The sequence below is a fragment of the Nerophis lumbriciformis genome, linkage group LG22, assembly GCF_033978685.3.
Source record: "Nerophis lumbriciformis linkage group LG22, RoL_Nlum_v2.1, whole genome shotgun sequence".
Taxonomy (NCBI): domain Eukaryota; kingdom Metazoa; phylum Chordata; class Actinopteri; order Syngnathiformes; family Syngnathidae; genus Nerophis; species Nerophis lumbriciformis.
In genome coordinates, this window is record NC_084569.2 from 26,957,100 (window position 1) to 26,974,964 (window position 17,865).

The window sequence follows — 17,865 nt, forward strand, 5'->3', positions numbered from 1 at the left end:
AATCAATCATCAATCAATGTTTATTTATATAGCCCTAAATCACAAGTGTCTCAAAGGGCTGCACAAGCCACAACGACATCCTCGGTACAAAGCCCACATAAGGGCAAGGAAAAACTCACCCCAGTGGGACGTCGATGTGAATAACTATGAGAAACCTTGGAGAGGACCGCATATGTGGCTAACCCCCCCCCTCTAGGGGAGACCGAATGCAATGGATGTCGAGTGGGTCTGACATAATATTGTGAGAGTCCAGTCCATAGTGGATCCAACATAATAGTAAGAGTCCAGTCCATAGTGTGGCCAGCAGGACACCATCCCGAGCGGAGACGGGTCAGCAGCGCAGAGATGTTTCCAGCCGATGCACAGGCGAGCGGTCCACCCCGCACATCTTTGACAAAGCATGATCGTAATGTAAGACATTTTTTATTTTGTTAATGTAGTTAAACCGCATTTATAGCGTAGCGTTTTTATTTTCAAGCCGGAAAAGTGTGATGTGTTTGAGAAGGTGTCTTGACATGTTTAGATGTAGGACATGACGCTTTGCAAATAAAAACAAGTCCCCTTTCGACATCGTCCCTACTGTCTTTTCTACGTTTTGAGCTTTCATGCCATCTTACTCAAGCAGGTACTGTAATCTAAACACAGAACTGAAGCGTCCACCCACCTCAGAACAACGCGCCTTGCAGGCGTTCGCTGCAGCGATGTCGTCTCACGGCAAAAAATGTATCTTTCTTGTCTGTCTTAGGCAGCACGGTGGTACAGGGGTTAGTGCGTGTGCCTTACAATACGAAGCTCCTTTGTTCGATCCTGGGCTCTGGATTTTTCTGCGTTGAGTTTGCATGTTCTCCATGTGACTGCGTGGGTTCCCTCTGGATACTCTGGCTTCCTCCCACCTCCAAAGACATGCAACTGGGGATAGGTTGATTGGCAACACTAAATTGGCCCTAATGTTTGAATGTGAGTGTGAATGTTGTCTGTCTATCTGTGTTGGCCTTGCGATGAGGTGGTGACTTGTCCAGGGTGTAGCCTACCTACCGCCCGAATGCAGCTGGGATGGGTGCCGGTGCCCCTCGCGACCCCGAACGGGACGGGCGGTAGAGAATGGATGTCTGGAGAACAGCTTTCCATGGCTTTGGTCTTGATATTTCCATAATGTACCCTTTTTTTTGTCCATTTCTGCTCGCTATTTTACCGCTTGTGGCTCATCAGTTACTAGTAACGCAACAGGGACGCGTGTGTTAATCGCCCGTTAAAAATGGTTTTAGGAATGGTTGATAGGAAAGGTTGTATGTGGGTGTTAAGGGGTGTTGCCCACCACCTCTTCTGTTCAGGGATGGTTTTTCAAATCTCGACGTAGACGGCTTCCCTCAATCCGTCCTCCCTGTCCAGAATCTGGACATTTTTGTCTTCAAAGGAGTGCTGTTTCTCCCTGAGGTGCAGGTAGACAGCTGAGTCGTGGCCTGAAGAGTTTGCCCGTCTATGCTGTGCCATACGTCGTCTGCTTCGTGGTGGAAATATGGCACAGCATAGACGAATTAGGTACGAATCCCTAGTGCGAACAAGAGTAGCGGACTACATGAGTGCACCCTGACATTTCTGTGTGTCTTGTGCACATCCTTTGTAATTAAAAAAGCCATTACACTTCACTCAGCCAATGATGGGCAAAAGAAAGGTCATTGTGAGGCAAACTGAAGAGTCTCTTCTCTTAAGTGCTGCTCCCCTCTCAAGAGAATCGCAGAATTCATTGCAAACAAGGTGCATCATCTCCAGTGGCTCCCGAATTTCGCGGGCCCTCCTCTCATCTTTCTTCTCTCAGAGTAATGGAGCTCTTTATTCCGTTTGATCCCGTCTCACGTGCACTTTCTCTCCCCCTTAGACTTGTCTCACAGGGGAACACCATTGAGGATACGAGCTTCCCGAAAGCACTCAATGTACTCGTGTTTGATAGATATTGCTGCAGTCAGCTGCTGTGTAAGTCCCCAGACCGAGCGCAGTGTTTTACCACTTCTGAACACAAGAGAAGTTGAAGGGAGGGAGAGAAGTCAGAGTAAAAGTCTTTAGGCCTGTGCAATCCATTTAGCGTATCTGTCTTCATGAATATGCAAAATATATGCTGATCATCAGAACGCCCACAATACTGGGAGAAGAAGATGCAAATATAGTCATTCAGTCTATGGATCTTCTCATTCATCCAGGTCCTTGTAGTCTCAGGGCATTCAATCATCACAACTGGACTGTTTGCTTTGTCTTAGAAGATGTTTATACTCTGATCTGAGTAGACTTCTTTAGTTCATTATCATAGACTTAGATTGGTCGGATCTAGTCTTAGACTTAGATTGGTCACATCTAGTCTTAGACTTAAATTGGTCACATCTAGTCTTAGACTTAGATTGGTCACATATAGTCTTAGACTCAAATGGTCACATATAGTCTTAGACTTAGATTGGTCACATCTAGTCTTAGACTTAGATTGGTCACATATTGTCTTAGACTGGATTGGTCAGATCTAGTATTAGACTTAGATTGGTCAAATCTAGTCTTAGACTTAGATTGGTCAAATCTAGTCTTAGACTTAGATTGGTCAGATCTAGTCTTAGACTTAGATTGGTCAGATCGAGTCTTAGACTCGATTGGTCACATCTAGTCTTACACTTGATTGGTCACATCTTGTGTTAGACTTAGATTGGGTAGATCTAGTCTTAGACTTAGATTGGTCAGATCTAGTCTTAGATTTAGATTGGTCAGATCTAGTCTTAGACTCAGATTGGTCAGATCTAATCTTAGACTTAGATTGGTCACATCAAGTCTTAGACTTAGATTGGTCAGATCTAATCTTGGACTTAGATTGGTCACATCTCTTCTTAGACTTAGATTGGTCAGATCTAGTCTTAGACTTAGATTGGTCACATCTAGTCTTAGACTTAGATTGGTCTCATCTAGTCTTAGACTTAAATTGATCACATCTAGTCATAGACTTAAATTGTTCACATCTAGTCTTAGACTTAGATTGGTCACATCTAGTCTTAGACGCGATTGGTCACATCTAGTCTTAGACGCAATTGGTCACATTAGTCTTAGACTTAGATTGGTCACATCTAGTCTTAGACTTATATTGGTCACATCTCGTCTTTGACTCGATTGGTCACATCTACCAGACACCCTCTCCACTGATAAATAGCACCCTTAGTAATAGCATTACTGTATTTATTGGCAGGCATAAATAAGTTATAAAAAAGTATCAATAGTTGTTGATCAATATAAAAATGTATATTGTGATATACAGTAGTTTTCAGCCATATGGCCTAGCACCAGATGCAAACAAGCAATGCTAACTGTCAAAGCCAACGACTGTCGTTGAAGTGTAATTTCCCCTCGTTAGCATTGAGGTATGGTGTGGCAGAACCATCCCTGTGGATTTATGGCAAATCATTGGTGCCATGTTTCGGCACTTGTTGATCACTCCAGCAGCACTGAAACTTTCTCTATTCAGTGTTGCAATTTTTAATGCCAACAAAGAAACTGACTCAAAAACGCTCTATTGTAAGTTCAGTAAGGCTCCACCTTTCTAAAAACATGCATTAGATTTGCTATTTACCTGCTACTGATTAGCATTATCGATTTTACATGGCGATTCCAACACCTTTGCTAATCAAAACTACAACTAAGATGCACCTTACAACTAAACAGCTGAGGCGTAATAAGTACAATCCTTAGAGTATTAACACTTTGTAGGGCGCAACAGGCAGCAAAGACTGAACTGACCAACACACCATAAACTATACACTACTGCCATCTAACGACTTGGACTTGCAACTGCAATTGCAACTTGGTGTTGTATCTGCAAATGTGACAAGATATAACAACTGGACAACAGTTAGCATAGTCAGCTTATTTTTAAATGTTGCATAAAAAAGGAGATTTTGCTATCAAAAACAATATTTTTAACACACACAGAAGTACAGAAAATTGAAAGCCAGTACCAGAATTGATTCCCAGGTACTGGGAAACGGTACTGTATCGGTTCAAATGTGAGCGGTACACATTAGTACACACAAAAAGGTCATTTAAATAAGGTTGTCTGCACCAGTTATCAATTGTACACGCAGTCTTAGATCACACGCAACCTGCCCACTACCAGTACAGGCAATTTGAAAGTTTGCACACGCGCGTGGTATTTGGATCTTGGTAGATCAGGCCCTTTGACTTTCTCCACGGTCATCTTGTCAGCGGATCTACTGATGATTCATATTGTGGAAAATATGTTTTTGACCTACATGCATGAGTCTTATTGTGGAAAACGTGCATCAATCGCTACAGTGGACACTGTTGTGGCCTGCCATACAAATAGGCAAAAAAACTAAATGTCTGACGGACATGCTGAAGTGCAGAGCAGGGAGTATTCGTACGTTCTTTTTATTCTAGAAAAGCATTGCAGCATGTCGTACCGGTATTTTTATTCATATTCAAAATATGAAATGTACTTCTTAAATAAAACCTATGCCTTGTTTTTGATGAATACTTACTACGCTACTGTATTTTAATGTTGTATGTGGAGGGGGGCGTGGTCTGCGGGCCTGCCGCGGAGCGGGGTGTGGAAGGACCGGCCTCGAAGCACAGCCGGCAGGTGATTGGATTGCCCAGCTGGGACTGATCATCCAATCACCAGCCGAGACGAGACAAGGGTGTGGGAGTTGGAGTTGGAGTGTACACGAGAAAAGACTGAAAAGTTGACAAAAAGAGTGCTGACCCGGCGAGTGTACGGACAATAAAAACATTGTTACACCAGACCCACGGGATCACGCGAGGATCATTGGGATCAGGAGAACCCACAGGAGGGCAACTTCTACATTGTCATTATGGTGGTACTTAATGATACTTAGGTCTACTACACTACTGTAGTTAATGTTATCATTATGGTGGTACTTAATGAATACTTAGGTTTACTACACTACTGTGTTTTAATGTTCTCATTATGGTGGTACATAATGAATACTTAGGTCTACTACACTACTGTATTTTAATGTTGTCATTATGGTGGTACTTAATGAATACTTACGTCTACTTACGTCTACTACAACACTGTATTTTATTGTTGTCATTATGGTGGTACTTCATTAATACTTAGGTCTACTACACTACTGTAGTTAATGTTATCATTATGGTGGTACTTAATGAATACTTAGGTTTACTACACTACTGTGTTTTAATGTTCTCATTATGGTGGTACTTAATGAATACTTAGGTCTACTACACTACTGTATTTTAATGTTGTCATTATGGTGGTACTTAATTAATTCTTAGGTCTACTACACTACTGTACTTTAATGTTGTCATTATGGTGGTACTTAATGAATACTTAGGTCTACTACACTACTGTACTTTAATGTTGTCATTATGGTGGTACTTAATGAATACTTAGGTCTACTACACTACTGTATTTAATGTTGTCATTATGGTGGTACTTGATGAATACTTAGGTCTACTACACTATTGTATGTTAATGTTGTCATTATGGTGGTACTTAATGAATAATTAGGTCTACTACACTACTGTATTTATTGTTGTCATTTTGGTGGTACTTAATGAATACTTAGGTCTACTACACTCTTGTATGTTAATGTTGTCATTATGGTGGTACTTAATGAATAATTAGGTCTACTACACTACTGTATTTTAATGTTGTCATTATGGTGGTACTTAATGAATACTTAGGTCTACTACACTACTGTATTTAATGTTGTCATTATGGCGACCAACCACTGCTTGAGTGTATTAAAAACACCTTTTTGTATACATTGAATATATTAAACATATTATTCAATCAATACCCACCTGGCATACGGCGTCAATCAAGCGGAGTATTTGTACCTTTTATAAAGGCCTGCACAAACCTTGCAATAGACCTCATTAGAAGTACCTAATGATGTGGCTGGTGAGTGTGTACAGTATGTCTGCCGTACCTGTATTTGGATTGATCAATATTATAGTGTCCATGATTTATAGGCTGTGTAAGAGCATTGGCCGCCATTATTAGGTCCCGAGCAGCGAAAAGCTTGCTTTGTTTATTATTATCCTGCCAATTCCATCGCATTTATCAGGACCTTAACATGCATGAAAAGTCACCAATTCTTGCAGGTCTGGCGAAAAATCTTATATTTTTGGGGGCCCATTAAATAATAAAATAGTGAAATAATTATTTGTAATTATTTAACCATTTAATTATTGAAATTATTAAAATATAAATTAAATCATTAAATAATTTAATGGTAAAATAATTATATGTAATTATTTCACAATTTAATTTATTGAATGATTCAATGAGTTGGCATGTTCTCCCCGTGACTGCGTGGGTTCCCTCCGGGTGCTCCGGCTTCCTCCCACCTCCAAAAACATGCACCTGGGGATAGGTTGATTGGCAACACTAAATTGGCCCTAGTGTGTGAATGTGAGTGTGAATGTTGTCTGTCTATCTGTGTTGGCCCTGTGATGAGGTGGGAACTTGTCCAGGGTGTACACGGCCTTCCGCCCAAATGCAGCTGAGATAGGCTCCAGCACCCCCCACGACCCCAAAAAGGGACAAGCGGTAGAAAATGGATGGATGGATGGATTCAATTGATGTTTTAATAATTTAAATAATTATTTCCCGATTTATTATTTCATGATTTAATTGTGTTAACATTTAATTGATTGATAAAGTAACGATTTATAAAATTATTTTATTAAAATGTATTAATTGTATCCGTCGCCCTCAGGCATCAAAGTCATCGGGCGGATTCTAACACTTGATTGGTTAGCCAGCACTTCCACTTTGACCAGAGAAGCAATGATTGGACTAGATTATGTTAACCACGCCCACTGATATTGACGGCTTACTTTGACCGATAAAATGAATTCATAAAGGACAGGTTCATGAATTGATTGTGTTGTATTTTCCTTGGGGACAGCATGGCTGGGTTGGTAGAGCGGCCGTGCCAGCAACTTGAGGGTTCGATCCCAGCTTCCGCCACCCTAGTCACGTCTGTTGTGACCTTGGACAAAGCCCTTCAACCTTGCTCCTGATGGGTTGTGGTTAGGGCCTTGCATGGCAGCTCCCGCCATCAGTGTGTGAATGGGTGTGTGAATGGGTGAATGTGGAAATAGTGTCAAAGCGCTTTTGAGTACCTTGAAGGTAGAAAAGCGCTATACAAGTATAACCCATTTACCATGTTTGTCGAGAAGGCCTGGCTCTCAGTCTCCATTATAATTTATCCCAAAGATGTTCTATCTGGTTCAGGTCAGGACTCTGTGCAGGCCAGTCAAGTTCATCCACACCAGACTCTGTCATCCATGTCTTTATGGACCTTGCTTTGTGCACTGGTGCACAGTCATGGTGGAAGAGGAAGGGGGCCGCTCCAAACTGTTCCCACAAGGTTGGGAGCATGGAATTGTCCAAAATGTTTTGGTATCCTGGAGCATTCAAAGTTCATTGCACTGGAACTAAGGGGCCAAGCCCAACTCCTGAAAATCAACCCCACACCATAATTCCTCCTCCACCAAATTTCACACTCGGCACAATGCAGTCTGAAATGTACCGTTCTCCTGGCAACTTCTAAACCCAGACTCGTCCATCAGATTGCCAGATGGAAACACGTGATTCATCACTCCACAGAAGGTGTCTCCAATGCTCTAGAGTCCAGTGGCAACATGCTTTACACCACTGCATCCGACGCTTTGCATTGGACTTGGTGATGTATGGCTTAGATGCAGCTGATCAGCCATGGAAACGCATTCAATTAGCCCACGTACTGTACGTGGGCTAATTGGAAGGTCAACTAACTGTGCAGAAAGTCTTTGCACTATCCGCTTCAGCATGCACTGACCCCTCTCTGTCAGTTTACATGGCCTACCACTTGGTGGCTGAGTTGCTGTTGTTCCCAAACTCTTCCATTTTCTTATAATAAAGCCGACAGTTGACTTTGGAATATTTAGGAGCGGGGAAATTTGTCGACTGGATTTGTTGCACAGGTGGCATCCTTTGACAGTTCCACGCTGGAAATCACTGAGCTCCTGAGAGCGGCCCATTCTTTTCACAAATTTGTAGAAACAGTCTCCATGCCTAAGTGCTTGATTTTATACACCTGTGGCCGGGCCAAGTGATTAGGACACCTGATTCTGATCATTTGGATGGGTGGCCATGTACTTATGGCAATATAGTGTATTTTAGAGTTTAATATATAAGATTGCATAGGATAAGTTAAGAATGAGCTCCTCTTCAACTCGTTCTTCTGAATACGGTCTTGTTTATGTTATAAACTGTTACACAAAGTTGATATATTTGATTCATGTTGAATTATAATATGCCTCACTAATTTTTACAAGACTACATATTGCAAGCACGCACAGCACTGCTAAATAAAAAAAACTAACTCTAATGCCATTTATTTCAACGTTCGAGAGGGACAAGCGGTAGAAAATGAATGGTAGGTCTGGTTTCTCATACTTTTTTCGCATGTAATTGTCTCGTATCAAACCTATTCAGCCTATCCTTCTCAGTTACAGCATGCCCACTCCTATCTGGGTATTTCAATGGTACCATGAGTTGAAGTAACCTTGTGTATTGCCTGTGTTACATCGAAATTCATTTGAAAGTGTAACGGATAATAAGATAGCATAGGATATTTTCAGAATGAGCTACTCTTTAAATGTTTCTTCTATTTGAGGTCTTGTTTATGTTTATAAACAGTTACACACATTTTATATATTTTATAAATGTTGAAATGTAATACGCAACACTTGTTTTGACAGTACCACGTATAATACTATATATAATAGCACTGCCAAACAATGTTCCCTCCTAAGGTGCGCGCCTGTGCAATTGCGCACTGCTCAAGCGTCCTCTGCGCACGGCAAATCTATGCCACGCACAAAATCAAATAAAAACATAAGCGCATAACAATTTTCGACTCACGTACACGACAGAGAAAACAGTTTTCGTCATCATTGTTCAAATATTGTAACGTCTGTCGAGACGCTTTGACGGCATGGATTCCATCGATCACTTTACTGAGCAAAACTCTTTATTGTCGGCCATAAACACATCACCAAAACATTAGTAAAAAAAATTATATCTAGCAAAAGTGGTCATTTTCTGCAGTACAAACCAGACCAAAACCAACTTTGTTATATCAACAGCAGCCGCTCATTCTTTCTCACTTGCGCCAACACATGCACATATGGCACTTAGCCAGTGATGCGTTTACAGCCACACAAAAAGTCGGACAACTCCAACACCACACATAAAGTGTCATACCAGGTCGTTACACTATGATTTACCAATCAAATGTGTGCTTATTCTAATGTCATTTATTAGGAATCTTAATTTATAAATATTAATCATGAAATGATGTTAGTATATTAAATAAATACTAATAAAAATATATTTTTTACAAACAGAAAGTTGCAGGAATGTACACATGATCCCCTGCTTACATCTCATTGTGCAACATGTGAATGTTTTAATGGGAACTAAATGCAATGTCTCAAAGGGGTACAAATTATTTCCAAAGCAGGACCTCCACCCAGACAAACAATACAAGTACACAGTTCATGAAAAACAATATTTGTTGTTATTGTCATTGTAAGTGGGCCTAAACACTTATATTAGAAAATAACCTCATGGAATTGACTGCTGTCATTTGATTATAATAATAAGAGAATGTTGTCTGTCTATCTGTGTTGGCCCTGCGATGAGGTGGGGACTTGTCCAGGGTGTACCCCGCCTTCCGCCCGAATGCAGCTGAGATAGGTACCAGCACCCCCCGCGACCCCGAAAAGGACAAGCGGTAGAAAATGGATGGATGGATGGAGACTTAACTTGTTATTTAGTCAGGTTTGGGACAGGTGTGCTGCTGGTGTAGCCACACACGTCTGATGTTGCTCACATGGGCTCCACTGAATGTTTAGGGAGTTTTTGCGTTTGCTCACACACATGAAAAATTAGAGGGAACATTGCTGCCAAATATAGAAATGTCTGCTATATTTTTTTACTTTGGGTGTTTTTTTAAAAACTTTTTTCACCAAGTACCACACCAGGAAAATCACTGCTTTATTTGATGTTTGTAGCTACATTACATCGTCAAATGTGTTCATACTCTCACTAGGAGTTCCCATGTGTACTGTCATTTGTAATAGAAGTTGTCTTTTCAGAAGGAAAATGTAACCTCAACCTTTAAGTGTCAAAGTAAGCTGACTAATATTACCACGTTATGCATACTTTCTTAATGTCGCCGACCATTTTTAATATTGTCTAGAATAGACTAAGCAATGTTGAAGAACCCAGTCAAGGCAACGTTATTGAATAGCTGACTTAGCACAGTCATGGTTCTAACATTGATTTTCCTAAAGCTAACATTGTTAGCAAGTAGGTCATGTGTTTTTAGAAAGAAGGAAAAGGTTGAATTAACCCCGAAATGAGCCAAAACAAATGGGAAAATGCATTGTGGGTGGCAGCCATCTTAACTATCCCGTAGCATTCTGGGGGGAAAAAACCTCACTTAAAACAGCAATGTATTGAGGTACCTTTAAATACTTTGTACTTTCTGTAGTTACAATCATTTTTGTTCCTCTTAGTCACTGTCGTTGTGTCATTGGGCAAGGCACTTGACTCACCTTGTGCCATCCACATTGGTATAAATGTAACTCATCACTAACTTCATTCTACGGCTTTCTCAATGTCAAAGACAATTGTAAAATAGCACTACTAATATCCATTCATTCATTAAATTTCACTTTTATAACATGAGGCAGGGAAGATTGTCTTGTTGTAAAACTTTAGCAAGTTCACTTTATTGAGCCAATTTAACCTCAAAATTCAAATAACATGCTACTTGACACATGCTAACTGTTACCATTTTAACCTTAACATGTTAACCTGCTAACTGGTTTAGCTACTTTTACAGCGGTTCACTTCAGTGTCATATAACTTGGTATGCTAGCTGTTAGCATGCTAACTTTTTTAGCCGGTTTTGCAGCCGTTCCCCGCAGAGTCAGATAACCTGGTACTTGACACATACTGTTACCATTCTAACTTTATCATGCAAGCATGCTAACATTAGCATACTACCTTGTTCAGCTTCTTTTACAGTGGTTCACTTCAGTGTCTTATAACTTGGTATGCTAGCTGTAAGCACGCTAACTTTTTTAGCCAGTTTTGCAGCCGTGCACCGCAGAGTCAGATAACCTGGTACTTGACACTTGCTTAATGTTACCATGCTAACTTTAACATGCTAGCATGCTAACATTAACATACTACCTTGTTAAGCTACTTTGGTTCACTTCAGTGTCATATAACTTGGTCTGCTAGCTGTTAGCATGTTAACTTTTTTAGCCAGTTTTGCAGCCGTGCACCGCAGTCAGATAACCTGGTACTTGACACATACTATTACCATGCTAACTTTTACATGCTAGCATGCTCACTTGTTCAGCTACTTTTACAGCGGTTCACTTCAGTGTCATATAACTTGGTATGCTAGTTGTTAGCACGCTAACTTTTTTAGCCGGTTTTGCAGCCATTCCCCGCAGAGTCAGATAACCTAGCTGGTACTTGACACATGCTAACTGTTACCGTGCTAACGTTAACATGTTAGCATGCTAACATTGACATGCTAACTTGTTTAGCTACTTTTACAGCGGTTCACTTCAGGGTCATATAACCTGGTACTTGACATATGCTAGCTATTAGCATGCTCATTTTTTCAGCCAATTTTGCGGCAGTGCACCGCAGAGTCGTATAACCTGGTACTTGACACATACTGTTACCATGCTAACTTTACCATGCTAGCATGCTAACATTAGCATACTACCAGTGTTGGATTAGTTACCGAAAACCAGTAACTAGTTACAGTTACTAGTTACTTTATTTCAAAAGTAACTCAGTTACTTACACCAAAAAGTAATGCGTTACTGTGAAAAGTAACTATTTAGTTACTTTTTTTTTTCTTCTTCTTTTTTTTTTGAAAGCTCCCATTAATGCCCTTTTAGCCTTCATTTCAGTATTGTTATTGCACTGGAGAATAATACAATGTGTTGATCAACTTGACATGCATTTGCACCACTGAACTCTGCTAAGCAATGTGGTCTACATACAACACACAAAGACAAAGATATGTTTCAAAGGGACAATTTATTTCAGGCCAGAACAAATTGACAAAACTATTTTAAATAGCTGCAACATAACATACATAAGTAACAAACAGCATAATAACAACATAGCTGTTAATCTGGCTTCACCTAAGGAAGGCACACGTGACATACACAAAGTCTAACCAGGCAGATTTTAATTGTTGTTTTGGGCAGACACTACTTACATTTAACTAAAATGTTCTTTTCTTTGTGCTTGACAAAAGAAAAGAAGAAAAGAAGTGAGAATATCTCATACTTGCCAACCCTCCCGAATTTCAGTGCCTCTCCCCGGGACAACCATTCTCCCGAATTTCTCCCGATTTCCAGCCGGACTTAAGGCACGCCCCCTCCAGGTCCGTGCGGACCTGAGTGAGGACAGCCTGTCGTCACGTCCGCTTGGCCAACTACTTTTTGGTTCGCCAACTATTTACGTTGTATTGCACACCCGCCCCCTTCCCTCCCCTCCCCTGCCCTCCCCTCCCCACACCCAGACACACACACAGCGCGCCTCCGGCTTGTGACACAAAAGATTCAGAAGGACGACACTGCAGCAGCGCTCCAATAAAACACACTCAGATCTTCTGTTTCTAGCCGATACTACATAAAAAGTAACGTAAAATAACGCAGTAATGCATCATGTAGTAACGGTAACTGAGTTACTGAATATAAAAAATAACGCGTTAGATTACTAGTTACCGCCGAAACTAACTTTTTAACGCGTTAGTCCCAACACTGCATACTACCTCATTCAGCTACTTTTACAGCGGTTCACTTCAGGGTCATATAACCTGGTACATGACATATGCTAGCTGTTAGCATGCACATTTTTTAGCCAGTTTTGCAGCAGTGCACCGCAGAGTCGGATAACCCGCTACTTGGAAGGACGTGACCATAAGTGTCAGGCGTGCACCCCGACGTTTTTTTTTTTTTTTTACACACACATTCATGTGTTTGGTTTACACATTCTGTCATGTTTGTGCAGCGTTAATAGGAATCCTAGCAAATGTATGCCATGGAGAGAGAGAAATCTAGGTCATGTTTACCTTGCAAGAGTGCTTTCAACTGCCTCTGATTTGCCTTGTTTTACATTGAAATGGTTCTTTGCCCCCTGGAGATGTTCTTCCCCTCATCCAGCTGCCATGTCATGATTCTAGGCAGCCAACCCCAGCCCCCACCCTCACTTTATCTCTCTCATCACCAATCATTCCGTGCCTGCTTGTGTTCTCATTCCACTGAGTGCCTCGCTCCCTCCCGCCCTCGCTTGATCTTCAGCGACCACTGAGCATCACTTTGGAATGCTCCTCGTTAGCGTGTTGGTTGCACTGTGGGTGTACACTGAATACTTGCAAGGCAACGCTGAAAGCCAAGACGTTTAAGGTCAAGCATGTGTGTGCGCTTGTTTGTAGCCAGCTTGTATTGATTCACTGCAGCATTGACACTCCAAATACTTCACTGAATAAAGACCACCCTAAACAATAGGGGTGTCAAAAAGAAAAATCTGTTGTCAGATTAATTGGAATTCTTAGATGATCTTCGATGATGTAGATGATCATATTGTTGATGTACATGATCATATTGTTGATGTAGATGATCATATTGTTGATGTACATGATCATATTGTTGATGTAGATGATCATATTGTTGATGTACATGATCATATTGTTGATGTAGATGATCATATTGTTGATGTACATGATCATATTGTTGATGTAGATTATCATGTTGTTGATGTAGATGATCATATTGTTAATGTTGAAGTTCATGTAGTTAATATAGATGATCATATAGTTGATGTTGATGTAGATGATCATGTTGTTGATGTAGAAAATCATATTGTTGATGTAGATGATCATGTTGTTGATGTAAATGATCATGTTGTTGATGTAGAAAATCATATTGTTGATGTACATGATCATATTGTTAATGTAGATAATCATATTGTTGATGTAGATTATCATATTGTTGATGTAGATCATCATATTGTTGATGTAGATTATCATGTTGTTGATGTAGATGATCATATTGTTGATGTTGAAGTTCATATAGTTAATATAGATGGTCATATAGTTGATGTAGATGATCATATAGTTTATGTAGATGATCATATAGTTGATGTAGATGATTATGTTGTTGATGTAGAAAATCATATTGTTGATGTAGATGATCATATTGTTGGTGTAGATGATCATATTGTTGATGTAGATGATCATATTGTTGATGTACATGATCATATTGTTGATGTAGAAAATCATATTGTTGATGTTCATGATCATATTGTTGATGTAGATGATCATATTGTTGATGTAGATTATCATATTGTTGATGTAGATCATCATATTGTTGATGTAGATTATCATGTTGTTGATGTAGATGATCATATTGTTGATGTTGAAGTTCATATAGTTAATATAGATGGTCATATAGTTGATGTAGATGATCATATAGTTTATGTAGATGATCATATAGTTGATGTAGATGATTATGTTGTTGATGTAGAAAATCATATTGTTGATGTAGATGATCATATTGTTGGTGTAGATGATCATATTGTTGATGTAGATGGTCATATTGTTGATGTGGATGATCATATTGTTGATGTAGGTGATCGATATCTGCTGTACACATTTACTTTAGAAAAGAGAAATGTTGGATACTTCTCTTGTTGCCTTATATGTATTTGACTTTATTAAATGTTTGGGTAGAATGTTATTAAACAAAACCAGTTTTCTTTTAAGTAATATAGGAATTTATCAGAGCTGTTTATCTATTTTATGGAGGAATGTACTGTAGTTCATTATAGAACTGGCATCCAAAGTTATTAAAGTATAGATGTCCAGTGGAGGATGAATGACTGTAATTTTCTTTATCACTTGAGTACATATCTGCTTCTTCTCAATACGATGCAGACACCAACACTCCTAATATATTTTCCCTTCTTTCTCCTGTTTTGATCCCTAGTTGTCGCACAAGCAACAGGAAAAGTCTGATCCTGACCACCACCTCCCCCACTCTGCCTCGCCCACACTCCCCTCTGCCGCTCCCCGGACACCTTGGTAAGTGCAGGAGGACATTGATGTGCACGCTGCTTCCAATGTGCTCTTTTAAAACGTTAGTAGGAAATAGTGCCAATAATGTGTTAATTTAGCACATTTGGACGGTAAGTGCAAACTGGCACAGTTACGCATAAATGGCAGGGATGACACATATTTCTGTCAGAAATGAAAATGTTTGACATATGGTCTGTCCAGCAAGTCCATCTTTGATCTGCTGGATGACTTAAGGAAGGGGTATCCAAACTTTTTCCACTAAAGATCGCACACCGAAGAATCTGAGGATGCGGTGGCCATTTTGGCATATTTAAATTATGAAATTCAAGACAATTTATAGATTTTTAAAGAGAGAAAAAACAGCCTGCATGCTAGGTTTGTGTTTTTATTAGGGGTGCAGGATAGATATCGAAATAATAATTATTACTATTATTCAATTATTTTAGTTATTACTATTTTATTTACCATACAATGTATGGACTATATTGCGGGATATAAGCCGCACCCACTAATTTTTTTGAAAAAAATATTATTTTCCATTTATTAGCTGCACTGTACTATGAGCCGCAGATATATACATTGTGAAATTAGTTATTTACACAGAAATATTTTGTAAATGTTTATTTACACACCTTAATTGTTTTCAAAGGGTGTCTGTAGAACGGCAGTAAAACTGCTGATCAAACAAAACAGAAGTCATCATCATGGACCCACTAGCTGTGCAATCTAGCTCTCCAATCAGCTAAGCAGACTCAATAACTCCATGGTGACGTTTTGGTGAATTTACTGAGGAATTTGTGAAATTGAAACAATACAAAAACAATGTCATTGTAAGTTAATAATACTGACACAGACACCCGTGAATGTGTTAACATATTAACTAATGCTAACCATAGCACGTACAAATATGCATGAAACCACTCCTACAGACATCACACATGGGACGGTCTAGTAAGTAAACAGTTTGAGTTATATTGTAAAACTTCCAAACGTTGCTTGGAGTAATGAATGAAAAATCCATACGAGTAAAAATGCTATGGACGACTAGAAGACGGAACGGCACCTGTACTTCCGTTTGAAAGCACTAAATGGAAGGACACTGCAGCACCTGCAGTGAGCGAACTCGTCCAAAAGATAGCGCCATAACACAAACAGTAACAGACTTTTTAGTGTATTTGCTAATGTTTTATTTTAACTATTTGCATTATCGCCGTCAGCAAAGAAAAAAACAATAAATTAGCCGCACCGCTTTATAAGCCGCAGGGTACCAAGTGTAGGAAAAAAGTAGCAGCTTATAGCCCGGAATTTACAGTATGTATATTTTATTGATTTCCATCCATCCATTTTCTTTATTTTATTTGTGTATCATTAATTAGTATTCTTAATCAATCTGATAATATTCAACAGTAGCTCAGATGAGTGATGGAAAAAAAATGCTCCAGTAAGGCAAGATGACCCCTCCTGTGCTGTAGGTGTGTGAGGGTGAGCAAATGAAGTGCTCCTTTTCAACTTCCCCCTGGGTTGATTGTAAACAAACATGGAGATCGTTTGGTTCCTTTTGGCGCACTATTTGCACCAAATGTTCGGCAAACTTTTTCCAGAAGCAGTTTAAAAAAAAACGTCACACTACAACATCGAATGTTATCAGCATTGCTACGACGGTGTGCACAAACTCCACTTAAATCGAAGTTTAAGCACACCTTTTTCTTCTGTGTCTTATTATCTTGTGTTGTCGTCCCTGCAGGCAGCAGTCCATTGGACAGCCCCAGGAACTTCTCCCCCAGCAACCCGGCTCACTTCTCCTTCGCCTCCTCCAGAAGGTCACTGCTCTTTTTTTTTTTCTTCTCCGCTACGTGCTTCAAACGCTTGTTGTGCCGTCTGTTTTGTGCCACGTGAGGCGGGGGGAAGAAGGGAAACAACGTCAGATGTATGAATTGGTCGGGGAGGTGTTGCACACGCTGGGAAGCAGGCAGCATCTTGCAGCTTCTGGCGGCCTAACAGGGTGACTCATGTGCAAACGCTATTACATTCACAGCCACTCTGTGTTTATTGACCGTGCTGGTGAGAGTGGACAGGTGGTGGTGTTTTTGCATTGCGCGTACACACACACACACACACACACTGTAAGCAGCCACTGTGATATTATTGGATGTCTGCTGTTTTTAAATTTGTAACACAAAATATTACAAAACTCAAAACCAGTGAATTTGGCACGTTGTGTAATTCATAAAAACAGAATACAATGATTTGTAAATCCTTTTCAACTTATTTCCAATTGAATAGACTGCAAAGACAAGCTATTTAATGTTCGAACTGAGAAACTAATTTTTTTTTTTGCAAATAATCATTAACTTGGAAATTAATGGCACTCAGTAAACGTTTGGGAACTGAGGAGACCAATTTTTTAAGGTTTTCAGGTGGAATTCTTTCCCATTCTTGCTTGATGTACAACTTAAGTTGTTCAACAGTCCGGGGTCTCCGTTGTGGTATTTTAGTTTTCATATTGCGCCACACATTTTCAATGGGAGACAGGTCTGGAATACAGGCAGGCCAGTCTAGTACCCGCACTCTCTTGTTGTAACGCTGTTGTAACACGTGCCTTGGTGTTGTCTTGCTGAAATAAGCAGGGGCGTCCATGATAACGTTGCTTGGATGGCAA

The 17,865-nt window shown here is 39.9% G+C and overlaps 1 protein-coding gene across 1 annotated transcript in view; it reads left to right on the plus strand.

Moving 5' to 3' along the window:
* The window catches only part of LOC133615155 (microtubule-associated serine/threonine-protein kinase 1-like), a 137,546-nt gene that overhangs the window by 46,022 nt on the left and 73,659 nt on the right, over positions 1 to 17,865 (plus strand). Inside the window, exons 3-4 of the mRNA XM_061973531.1 lie at positions 15,118 to 15,212; positions 16,951 to 17,026. Coding sequence (XP_061829515.1) covers positions 15,118 to 15,212; positions 16,951 to 17,026 — 171 coding nt within the window. The remainder of the gene's footprint in view (positions 1 to 15,117; positions 15,213 to 16,950; positions 17,027 to 17,865) is intronic.